This window comes from Meles meles, chromosome 8 (assembly GCF_922984935.1).
Source record: "Meles meles chromosome 8, mMelMel3.1 paternal haplotype, whole genome shotgun sequence".
NCBI classification, from domain to species: domain Eukaryota; kingdom Metazoa; phylum Chordata; class Mammalia; order Carnivora; family Mustelidae; genus Meles; species Meles meles.
The window spans coordinates 21,911,152-21,923,105 of NC_060073.1; the positions used below are offsets into that span (position 1 = coordinate 21,911,152).

Below are 11,954 nucleotides of genomic sequence, written 5' to 3' on the forward strand. Positions count from 1 at the left end.
CGACGTACAAATGGGAGGACTATTAAGAAAGAGATTACCAGTGCCATGGAAGCAAGCAGTTGGGAGATCCACCCCCAACCCCAAAGCATGCGTTGGCCCCACATGGGAAGTCCTACACACAATTGCTAGAAACTCAGGAAATGATGGCGGAGCTTGGAAGGGTAATTCCTAGTTAGCTAGTGAGAGGGTGGATTGTTGGAAACAAGGGCACCTTTGATAGGGGAAGGTCCCAGTCAGTCTGAAACATTAACATTCTCAGGAATTGAACTTAAATGGACACATTTTTTGGAAAGACACAAGTTACCAAAACTGACAAGAAACAGGAAATGTGAATCACCCAATATCTACAGAAATTAAGTTCATGAGTAAAATACCTCCCCATAAAGAAAATTCCAGTACAGATGGCTTTGTAAGTGAATTTTACCAACCATTTAAAATATTTTTAAAAAATTAACTTGACACAAACTTTCAGAAAGTGGAGGAACGAAGATTGCCAACATATTTATGAGGTCATGATTATTCTGATACCAAAACCAACCATGCATTACTAAAAAGAAAGTTATAGCACAATACTCAAGAAAATAGATGTAAAATTCTTAATATCAAACAAAATCAACAATATACACAAGGAGAATGCATCGTGACTTTATGCACCTTATTGCAGGAATAGGATCCTCCCTTAACATCTAAAAAGTTCAGTGTAATCTACCATATTAATACTTAAAGGAATTTTATCTTCTCTAGAGGTATAGATAAAAACATGACAAAAACAGAATCCTCATTCATGGAAAAAAAAACTCAGCAAACTAGGAATTGAAGGAACTCTTATCTGGGAAAGGGCAGTATGAAAAATACTTACAGTAACCTTGTACTTGAGGATAAGAGTTGGGTGCCTGGGTGGCTCAGTCGGTTAGGCATCTGACCTTGATTTCCACTCAGGTCATGATCTCAGGGTTGTGAGATCAGCTACTCGCTGGGCGTAGAGCCTGCTTGAGAATCTCTGTTCCCCTCTCCCTCTGGCTCCCTCCTCCTTCTTAGAAAAAAGAAAAGAAAAAAGATCAAGAGTGGCCTCAGTTCTGCTAAGATTGAGAACAAGAATGTCCTCCCTTACTATCTTTATTTGACATTGTACTGGAGGTTCTAGGCAATGCAATTAGAACAGAAAAATTATTGGGGCACCTGGGTGGCTCAGTCGGCTGAGCATCTGCCTTCAGCTCAGGTCATGATCCCGGGGTCTCGGGATGGAGCCCCATGTCAGGCTCCCTGCTTGGTAGGGAGTCTGCTTCTCCCTCTGCCCCATAACCAACTCGTGCTCTCTTTCTCTAATAAATGAATAAAATCTTACAAAAAAAGAAGTATTAGAAATATTAAAAAGGAAGAAGGAAAATCAGCTTTATTTATAATCAACATGATCATATACATTAAAAATTTAGAGAAATCTCCCTTTCCCCCTGCCATGCTACTAAGGCTAATAATGAGTTTAGCAAGGTCACAAGATACTGTCAGGAGAGGATTCTTCCTGGGTCTCTCATGTTTCTGTCTGTCTTACAAGGAGAGGCACTGACTGTCTTTGTTCTAGGCTCTCTTCAAGGAGGTACACACACACACACACACACACACGCTCACACACACACGTGTAGAGTGAACAGCATTGGATAATGTTATCTCTAGAGCAAAGGGTAGGTTTATTACTCAGTATGATAAAAATGTCTCCTTTGGGGCCAAAGTTCGGGTAGGCTTACTGTTCACTGGCCAAGAATCCTGTTCTTTAAGCTTGGGTTTCCTCTTCTGCAGGACACCCCACTTCATGTGCAGCCATCAGTGGGTCCTCTTCACGTTGCCTTCTAGGAAGCAGGGCTTGGGGAACCAGAAGCTGATTCTCTGATTCCACTGTGAGTAAGAAGCTGTCCTTTATCTCTGACCCAGAATTCTCGTGTCTTCTGCCAGCATCCTTGAAAGCTGTTTGTAAGTAGGGTAAAATCTCAGAGCCTTCAAAGCTCTTGATAGATACAAGATACAAAAATCAGTTGTTTCATACTAGCAACAAACAATTAGAAAATGAAGTTAGCAATACATTTAGCAGAATATAAAAAGCATCATATAGAGATAACAGGATGTGTGTAGGACAAAATGTGTGCTCTGAAATCCACAAAGACCTTGCCGAGTGAAATTAAAGACCTAAATAAATGAAAGGAGATTCCATGCTCATGGATAGGGAGATAGGAAGTTTTATCCACTCAACCATCCAAATCTTGAGTGGAAGACAAAATAGTCTATCCCTTCCATGTCTATCCCTTTCAAATGAGGACAGTGTCCTGACTGTCCTGACTGTCTATTAGCCCTCATTACAGATGTCCCAGGTCCCCCTCTGCTTCTCTTATTTCACATCATCATCTTCTCTCTGGTCCCATGGGCTCCCTCATTCATCCAGTGAATTCCTTGTGTCTATTAGCCTATTAGTCAATTTATAAAGAACACGATCTGTGACATATATAGATATAGATAGAGAGATAGATAAATAGATAGACAGACCCTAAAGAATCAGGATTTGCTGTAATGCCGCTTTTTGATTAAAAAAGAAAAGAAAAAGATTGTCATTGAAGTAATAAGAATGATCAAATCTGGACCGAAGAGCAGATGGTTACAAAGCCAAGTGACTCACCAAAGCCATCAGTTAGTGCTAAAAGCTCTTTTGTCATCTGTAAAATGTGGTAGACCATGCCCGGCCTGGAGCATAGCACGAGTCCTCCGACTGAAACGCAGATATGCCAGAGCTCTATAGACAAGCTCCCAGGTGGTCTGATCTGAATAGCTAAAAACACTAGAGATGAAAATGGAAAACGGAAGACCCCAGGCTCAGCCCTAGAGATTCATTTTAAAAGACTTTTGAGGGGCACCTTTACCCTACACTGCAGCCACGCCTGAGCACGGTGGGTGTGATCTTGTGGGATGCAATGTCCCATAGGATCCTGACATCTAGAATGCGCTTTGTCAATTAGGGATCTCTTTTTCCCTTCCTTCCTCATCTTCCCATGAAGATATTCTTCACATGCAACTTGCCTTAGAATTTCTGAGACTGAGCCTTAGAATTTAAAGGAAATACCCCTCCCCCCTCCCAAATCTCCCAGAATTGACACAAAAGAGTGTAAAGAAAGAAAACAAGCCTAGAATTTGAGAGAACATGAAATTTATTAGATGCAGACTACAAAAATAAAACCACCAAAATCAGGACCCAGCAAGCCCCCACCTCAACCCCCATAAAAACATTTCACACTCGCCTGTGATGGCTAGCAAAGACTAAAAAGATGCCAAGATTCCAAAGCGACAGATGCTCAGCTGGAAAAGGTTGATGATTGGGTCAGAGGAGCCCGTTGCTGGAGGAGCCCATGGTGGCTCAGTCACAGCACCAGGCCCAAACCCCTGCTTCTGGCCCAGTGGCCACCATCAGGGGGTCCCTGAGCAGGCGCCTGGCTGCAGCCTCTGGGCGGGAGGCCGACCGCTTACTCTCTCTGTGTGCTCTCCAGCTGCTTCATTCTCAGACGCTGCTTCTGCTCCTCCAGCACCTGGTAGAACCGGTGCATGGCTGGAGGGTCCAAACGGGGACAGAGACATGAAAATTTAGTGGGTTTGCAGGTGGGTCCCAGACATCCCCAGATCCTGGCAGACCCCCACAGAGTGCCTCGCTCAGGGATGCTGAAGTTCAGCCTCCCTTCTTGAGGATGGATTTCCGGCTCCACCGACTCTCATGAAGCTGCACTACCCCAGCATCTGCCTGCCGGACACCTTCAGCTCTTACATCAAATTCAGGAACCTGGCTCATGCCCTTGACCTCATCAGGTTTTCTATCTGCCTCTCTTTGCTCAGTCCATTCTCCAAAAGGTATTTCGGTGACATAAATGTTCTCTCGTTAACGGTTCTATTCCCAGAGATAGAACAGTATCCAGCATGTGGCAAGACGCAACAGAAAATTGGCAAAATGTAAGTCGGAGTCTCCATAACCTTCAGAGGAAAATCTGAACTCCACAGGAGAACATACAGGGACCCCCACGGTCCTCTACTGGTCTATCTTCCTGGCCATACACCACTAGTCCCAGAAGGGCAATGTACCACTTCTTTGTGGGTAGTCCCAAAGGCCCGCTCCGGGCAGGCACAGAACAGACACCCAAAGGGTGCAGTGTTCAAGGGCCTGTCAGTTCCTGTTTGCAAAGGAGGTCAAAGACACAAAAGTAGATGCTACAGCCAGGCTGGCGCTACAGGCTGTTAAAGGTCCCCAAAAAAGGGAAGACCTAGGAATTGGGCAATAGAAGAGTTGATGGGGCAACTTTGAAGGATGCCACGATCTTGAGGTCGGGACCACTCACCTTGTTTTAGCCGGAGAGGCTTATCTGCAAAGACAATGCGGAACCAGCCAGGCTCCTTACACGTGTAGGTCTTGCCACGGGACAACATCAGCTTGTTGTCCAGAAAGCGGTGATGCAGCAGCAGCTCTTCCTCAAAGGTGCACGGATCCAGGTACTAGGGAAGGCCGAAGGACAGAGCTGAGCTAAAGACGCATCAGGCAGCTCTGCCCCAGAATACCCGGGGCCTCGTTCCCACAGCTCACCACTTGCAAGTTGATCCAGATGTAGAGGCCAGAGCCACGGTTGAGAAAAGGGATCCCCAATGCCTTCAGCTTCTTAGTAATGTATCTGTGAGCTTTCTGCAGCCTGGAGCGGTAAGCGGGCAGGTACACTGTGTCAATCCATTCTGGATGGGTTGGGGGAAGAGAGATGTCAGGGCTCTGGTGGCAGAGATCTGCCAGCGGGAGCCTTATCAGATGCTCCCTCCTTGGGCTTTCTATCCAAGCCAGACTCTGGGTTCTTTCTGGGCTGAGAATAGCCATACCCAGCACACCTTCTCAGTAGGTCAGTAGGAATGTTCCACTTGGCTTTACACCCCTGACACAAAGAGTCAGAGTCCCCCAGAAGTGGGACAGATGCTGCTATTACCAACTGGGTGGATACTTGGAGCCTCACGCAGTGGACTTGGAGAAAATTAGATATGCTGGGGGTGGGGGGTTCCTTACCCAGTTGTTCTTAGCACTGGCGGCACATTAGAACCTCTTGGGGATCTTTTAAAAGTCCCAATGCTCAGCTTATACCTGCAGATCTAAACTGGAATCCTTGGGCTAGGGCCCACATATCAGCATTTAAGCTCCCCAGATATTTCCCATGTGCCCAAGGTGGAGAATTCGTGTCCAAGGGGCCAGGAACCTGGTTTCTGCCACATATCGAAGGGCCTGGCACCACGCATGGGGCCATCTGGTTGGACTTCTCCTAGCCACCCTCTTCCCCCTGCCAAAGCTGAAAGCAAATTGTTTCTAAACCAGATTATCAAATTACATTAATTTGTGTCATTATATCCCAGCTTTTAATTTAAACCCTCCAGCCTGGCATCTGCTCTGTTATAGGGAATTAAAGAAAGGGGGCCTTATCTAAGTTTGGGCGATGGCATTAAACGGATGGGGGTGGGAGGGGGAGGTTTCCTCTGAAGCCAGGATTCACTTGTGATCCATGGAAGAAACTGAATCCAGGTGCCATAGGTCTAGCCACACCAACTTGCCCAAATGGTAGCTCTCCTTCGGCCACCGTGGAAGATGAAATCTTCAAGGAATCGGGGCATTTTGGGGTCATCTTTGCCCGAAGCAAGCAGGGTATTGGGGAGAGAAAATTGACCTTAGCATAAGGACAGGTTTCTGTCTTTCAAGCCTTAGAGAACAATTTGCCTCTGCCCTTTCCAGGCAGAGCTCGAACTCCCAGGCAGCCAAACACAAAAGCCCATCTGTGTTTTAGACCTGCAGCTCCGCCTTCCCCCTCTGCCCCAGTGAACAAGCCTAGCTGCATCCCGCCCGCCTTCAAACTTCCTGTCCTGCTGCCATTAAACCCAAGACCTCGAACAGGTTCTCGGTGGACTAGAGGTATGTCAGGGGCCCAAGCAGACCCAGGAACTCCCCATGGCCATGATGCCTAGCCACGATCCCAGCCCAGGATGGGACTCATTACTTTGGTCCTGAAGCAGCCGGCACAGCTTGTACTGGACAATGCCAGAGATACCGTGGAGACAGCCAAAAGAGCCCACGGCAGAGGCCACCTCCTTGTTGTGCGTGTAAAGAACACCAAAGCGGAAGCCAGAGATGCCGAAATCCTAGAGGAAAAGAGGTAAGGGAAGGAGTACCTGGTTTGCCCGCCTCCTGGCCCCCTTTCCTTTTCTACCCAAAGACAGGAAGCTGGGGCTCACCTTACTGGTGCCCCAGATCACATGGGTCCTGTTGGGGTCAGGCAAACTGGAGAAGAGATGGTACAATCAAGGTTATGAAGAACTACTGAAAGGACGAAGACTTGGGGTCCATGAGGGCAAGAGAGGAAAATGGACTTGAGGTCCTGCCTAGAAATAAGAGCACCTGGGGCCCAAAGTTCAAGAACCAGTTGCCCCAGTTAACAGCCAGGGAGTGAGCAAAAGGTATCCTTGGGGAGCCAGATGGGACAGGTCCCGAGTGCCCACTGAATGAAGTCTGGGCCCCTTGGCCTGACTCATGGCCTTCCTGCAGCTGGTCCAAAGCCACCTTCCTGGCAATGAGCTCTTCACACACACATGGGCCACCCACCATTTCTAATGTGTGCTCACCTATTTCTAACTGCCCCACTTTGGGTAAAACTGTTCCTTCTGCCAGGCATGACCTTGGCCTTGCTTTAGCTGCTAGGATCCTATCTTAGGGCCACACGCTACCCTTAAGAAAGTGTCCTATTTCTCTTCTTTCTCTATGCACTACTCATCAAGAAATTCCTACCCTGACCGTCTGTGAGGTTTTATGTAGACAGGTGACAGTGCACTTTCTACCTTGCCTTCAAGTTATCTCATGCACAAAACAGCATTGCAAAAAGACACTTGGGAGGAAAGAGGATGGGTCGCACCCACACCCCGAAGACCTGGGTCCCTCCTTACTGCAAGGGTCGCCTCGAGCAGAGCTCGCTCTAACTTGTCCACGGTGAGCTGGAATGGACAGGGGTTTGCATCCGTGCCCTGGAAGACAGACACTGCCTGAGCACTGCCTACCTGAATGCTTCTAAGTCCCGGTCCCTCGCTCCTCTACACACCGCACAATCCCTCATACTCAGGGCTGCCGTCCCTCATGCCCTCCTTGCCCCAATTTCTCCATTCTCCCCCCACCGTCACTTTTAGGGGAGGAGATTGAGGTCCCCTACACCTTCCAAATGCCCTTGGGACGTTCCATTGCCTGGGGGGAGGGACTGAGTAGGGGAAGTGGCCCCATTCTGACCTCGCTGTCCAGGTGGACAGGAATCAGCTCAGCTTTCGAATACAGGTGGGAACTAAAGAAGAAGCCGCCATAGAAGGGGGTGGGGGTCAGAAAGGCCTCTGGAAGCACAAGGAGACAATGCCATCAGTCTGGGGGCTCTCGGTGGGAAACTGCCAGCCACCTCCCTCCCCAGACCAGTAGCAACACTACAGACAGAGAAGGTTAGTTTGGCAATCTCACCTATGTGGAACTTAATTTTTGGCCTCTGGCTCTATAAAGGTTACAGTCTTATAAACATTATTCGGGGAGCACTGGGGAAGGAGATGGGGAAGAATATTGCTAGGAATGGCTCGGAATCCAGGTTAAAAACCCAAACCAGCTTGCTAGCGGGTGGAGCCCTAGTCATCCAGCAAGTCTTCCCAGATCCTGTCCGAACATGAGAGGCTGAGGTCCGTGCCCAGAGAGGGCGCTCCTCTCTTCATGGCTCCGGCTGCCTGCCCCTGATGAGCTCCTGGGTTCTTTCCTTCCCCTTCCTTTGGCCTCATGGAGGAGTTAACCAAGGACATACTCCTTTGAGCAAAACTGGCCATCAGGGTAACTTCCTTCTACGGAGCCAGAGCTAAGATTGGAGACTCTCGCTTGGGTGTTGTCAGGAGGGAGACTGGGAACATATCCCTCGGCCTTATTTGATCTAAAATGAATTCACGCCATCACTTCTCAGCCTTTTGGCTAAGGTCAAGTGTAAAATGAATTCGCCCCTCCTTTTTTTTTTTTTTTTTTTTTTTTTGGCAAGGGAGATGGGAGTTAGGAAATCTAACTGCCCTAGGCTAGTTTACCAGGGCTCTCTGTACTGGAGTTGAGTCCAGAAGCCCAGCCAGTAATATACAGAGTTGGCTCCAATTCTCACTTTCTGAGGCACACCTCCTCGAGGACTGTCCCAGGTTTTCCTTCCATACAAAATGGGGACCCAAATCCGTCCCTCCTATGTGAAATAGTAGGAAGATGTTCGAATTGGCTAGAAGTTCCAGCACATTCGGGGAAAGGCCTTTGAGTCAAGATACCCTTCTTTCCCTAAGGTCCAGTGCCCGTGAGCTGCTATTTCCTGAGGGAAAGCAGAGTCCATTGACTTACCTCCTGGATCACACAGAACCATGGCCAGTGTGGAGAACACAGAGGAGCAGCCATTTAGAACAACTACCTGAAGATGCACAGAAGGCGAAGTCAAAAGCCAAACCCCATGTAAGAAGGTCTGACCCCTTCATCTCCCTCCCCTTAGGAGGGACAGGCAACAGGAACCTCCTCTTCCTCCAATGGGTCTCCTCCAGGACCCACTGGCCTTGGATCTGCCCTGGCCCTGAGGGTCTCTGCTGGTTCTAGAAAATGCAGAGAGTCCCCCAAGAATATACCCTCCACCAGGGTGGCAGTGAGGCTGGGAAACGGACTCACATTTTCCGGATCGAGCTGAGCAGGTGCCTTGCAATAGCAGGTCAGGAACCGGGCCACCTCCTCCCGCAGGCTGTGGGTAAACCCAGACAGACTTGGTGGCACCCAGGCCCGGGGGCCGTGCCTTAGTCAACATCTAGCCTACAGCCTTTTCCAAAGAGCAGGTCATCCAACCTCCTGTCACAGGGCTACCGACTGATGCTATCAGCTCTCCAAGTGATGTAGACAATAGGTGTGAGAGTTTGGACAAGAACTGAGGCCTTTTGAATTACAGGGCATTGCTATTTCTACTGCACCAGGATCCCTCCCGAGGAGGTTTCACTCTAGACATTTTCTAGAAGTTGTTACCCAAAGAAATAGGGAGGTAGCCAACCAAGAATCTGGCGCCATGGGTCCTTGCCTCCCTGAGAGCAGGTATCTTGGGCCATAAGACTTTAGATCTGGAAGTTACTTACAATGGCTGCCCAGACCAATCAGGATACTGCAGCAGGACATCCTCGATGACATTCATATCACTCTGACTCAACTGTTGACAAATAGAGCACGAGGACAGCCAGATCAGGGAAGACCAATAGGCCTCATCCTATCACTAGGATGCGTGTGGGTATTTGACCTACAACCTAGGGCCTTACAGAAGAGAATAGGGAAACATGTCACATGCCCCTTTATGAATGGAGGCCCCAATCCTCTCGTCATAGGTTACACAAAGAGAATTCACTGAGGACTGTTGTTGGACGACCTCCCCAACCCTACACTTGGGTCAGAGCTCCCTTGGCAGCCTACCCACCATAGACCCAGCCAGAGCACACCCCTAAACACAGTAAGCCAGGCAGTCAGATGTTTTATTCTACAAGCTTTTCCCCCCACTCCCTTCCTTAAACTAAGTCCCGTTCATATATCTACCACATGCTAAGAAAGATTCTAGAGGGGACTGGACCCGACAGTGGGTCCCGGCACAGCCCAAGACTTGGCTTACCCTTTCAGTTATCAGATCAAGACAGAGCTTATTCTCACTGAGGCCAAGGTTAATGAAGCCCTGGAGATGGAAGAAATTGATCAGTCCACTTGCCCTGCCCTATAGGGACCTCCTAGAACATTCTAGTAAGCACTCAGCTTAGATTATTTCAAATGGAAATCTCACTGCCCTGTGAGGCAGTTCACTCCATGTCTAACAACCTCAAGCGTCAGAAAACTTGTCACAGACTCAGAAATCGTACAGCTTGCAATTTCCCCCTTTAGAGCCGCACAGTGCTTCTACACCAGAGAGCAGTCTCTGAGTTCCTATTGTGTGCCAGACCCTAGACCAAGTGCCTCATGCAGTGCCCTTACTTCTCACAACTCCCGAGGAAAAGGTTCTATTATGATCCTCGCTTTAAAGAGAGCGAGGCTCGGAATGGTAGACTACCCCACTAGCCACAGGACTTTGGTGGTAGGCAGAACTCCATCCGCCTGACCCTAGGGCCCGTCCCATGCCCGTCTCTGCTACTTCCACTTCCGTGTTGCTGGAGGAGATAGGGTTCTTCAGAGTCCAGTGAGATGCTGGACTCAGCTGGTCCCCAGAGAAAGCAGATGGTCATTGACCACATATCACTTAGCTAGAAACAGAGATTAAATAGGACGAGGTCTGTCCTCCACCGTCTGGCTAGAAAGCTGCTGTGAACCTCTCCGGCTGGGAGCCTCTCATTGGCTCTCTAGCCTAACCTCCCCATCCTAACACCTCACAGTTCTCATCACATTACTCACGTACCCTAATCTAGTCCAGGAGCCTCATTTCCCCATCACTCCAAGCCCTTCCCACCGTAAAACTTCCACACCTGTAGTTCTTCTTACTTGAAAGACCGCGCCCCACCCCAGTTACCTCCATCACAGGACTGGCTGATTTGGCTTTTAATACACCTCAGACCACCCAAGCGGGCCTCCCCTTACTTCTCTCGGGTTATTATTAATGTTCCTTTCCCCAGAGGCGGACTACATTCAGCACTAGACTCCCTTTGGTGAGGGCAGGTTTGCTGAGCGCTGTGACCACAGTGACCACAGTGGCCCCTAGTGGCCAAGAGCAGGGACTGAGGGAAAGCTTGCAGAGGAGGGGCGGGGAGGACCCAGGCCGGGCTCTTAACTTTCCGGGCACTGTCACCTTGCTTCTGCCCCCATTATCTAATCTCTAAGATGATAATAGCATCTACTTCGTGGAGCTAGGGAGAGTGAGAGAGAGAGAGAGTGAGAGCCCAGGATTCTGTAAATCCTAGTGATCAGGGCCTTCAAGGAAACGTCTCCCCTGCCCCGCCGCCCCCCGCTCCCCTCCCCGCATCCTCACCAAGGTGTTCTCGTCCTCATGGTATTTATCTCCTTGGTACATCTTGTAGTCCCGGAAGCTGGACTGGTAGACGGCAGAGATGTCGATCCCACGGCTAGATAGGTGCCGGCTGACAAATGTCGCTTCAGGGTCATTCAGTTGGTAACCTGGCTGGGCAGGCTGCCTGGATGACTGGGCCCATTGCCATTGCCCACCTCCAGCATCCCCCTTCACATCCAGGGAAGGGCAGGACGGTTGGAGCCCCTGGCCACCTGTGGCCCCAGAGTGTAGGAGGTTGACCAACTGGTACATTAGGTTGCCCAGGAGGGCTCCCTGCTCCCCGGGGGCCTGATGAGGCCTCTCCTCCTCTGGCACCAGGTCCTGCTGCTGGTGCCTGGTGGCGAGCTGCTCCATATGCTTCTCGATGGCCTGCTTCAAGTGCAGCATCATCTCCATGGGCTGGGTGTGGACGCCCTGGTTTCCGAGACCCTGACCGCTCATCTGACCCCAGGGCAGATGGACGGCGTCTGATCGGTGACTCATGCTCTGGGTCTTCGTCTCGGCCTCAGCAGGCTGGCTGGAACCTGCAGAGAGAGGGAGAGACCGTGCAGTGCAGCAAAGGAGACTCTCTTCGACCCTCAGGTTCAGGTCTGATCTCAGACTTCCCATGGCCTCCTCTTCCTTCCATGCCTTGGGTACGGGCCCCTGTCCGTGCAGGAAGAATTAGCGACTCACTCAGGGGCACTGCTTAAGTGTCCCTGAGCCCAGATACTGGAACACTGTACTCAAATGACATTAAAATGTGTTCTGAGAAAAAGCATCAGGGCCCACTTTGAGAAAAAGGGGAAACTCAATAGGTAGGCTCTGGGGTCTCCACCCTGTGCCTCAATTAGAGCAATTCTTACTTTACTGGGTTCTAAGAAA

General features: G+C 49.6%; 1 protein-coding gene across 1 annotated transcript; it reads right to left on the reverse strand.

Moving 5' to 3' along the window:
- Window positions 1-3,225: 3,225 nt before the first annotated feature.
- Window positions 3,226-11,734, reverse strand: LOC123948667 (probable inactive 1-aminocyclopropane-1-carboxylate synthase-like protein 2). Its single transcript, XM_046015853.1, has 10 exons — window positions 11,052-11,734; window positions 9,193-9,263; window positions 8,741-8,810; window positions 8,426-8,492; window positions 7,316-7,413; window positions 6,955-7,059; window positions 6,042-6,183; window positions 4,604-4,746; window positions 4,362-4,515; window positions 3,226-3,583 (listed from the first exon to the last, which is right to left on the reverse strand). The coding sequence occupies exons 1-10, from the start codon at window positions 11,697-11,699 to the stop codon at window positions 3,501-3,503; spliced, it is 1,581 nt and encodes a 526-aa protein (XP_045871809.1). The 5' UTR covers window positions 11,700-11,734; the 3' UTR covers window positions 3,226-3,500.
- Between the last annotated feature and the right edge of the window lie 220 nt (window positions 11,735-11,954).

Excerpts from the sequence above, each read along its gene's own strand:
- LOC123948667 (XM_046015853.1), bottom strand. The coding sequence starts at position 11,699 with ATGGGAAGTCTGAGATCAGACCTGAACCTGAGGGTCGAAGAGAGTCTC. Across the intron at positions 8,811-9,192 it reads GATTGGTCTGGGCAGCCATT|CCTGCGGGAGGAGGTGGCCC; the intron begins GTAAGTAACTTC and ends GTTTACCCACAG. Across the intron at positions 6,184-6,954 it reads GGGACCCAGGTCTTCGGGGT|GATTTCGGCATCTCTGGCTT; the intron begins GTGGGTGCGACC and ends CTTTTCCTCTAG.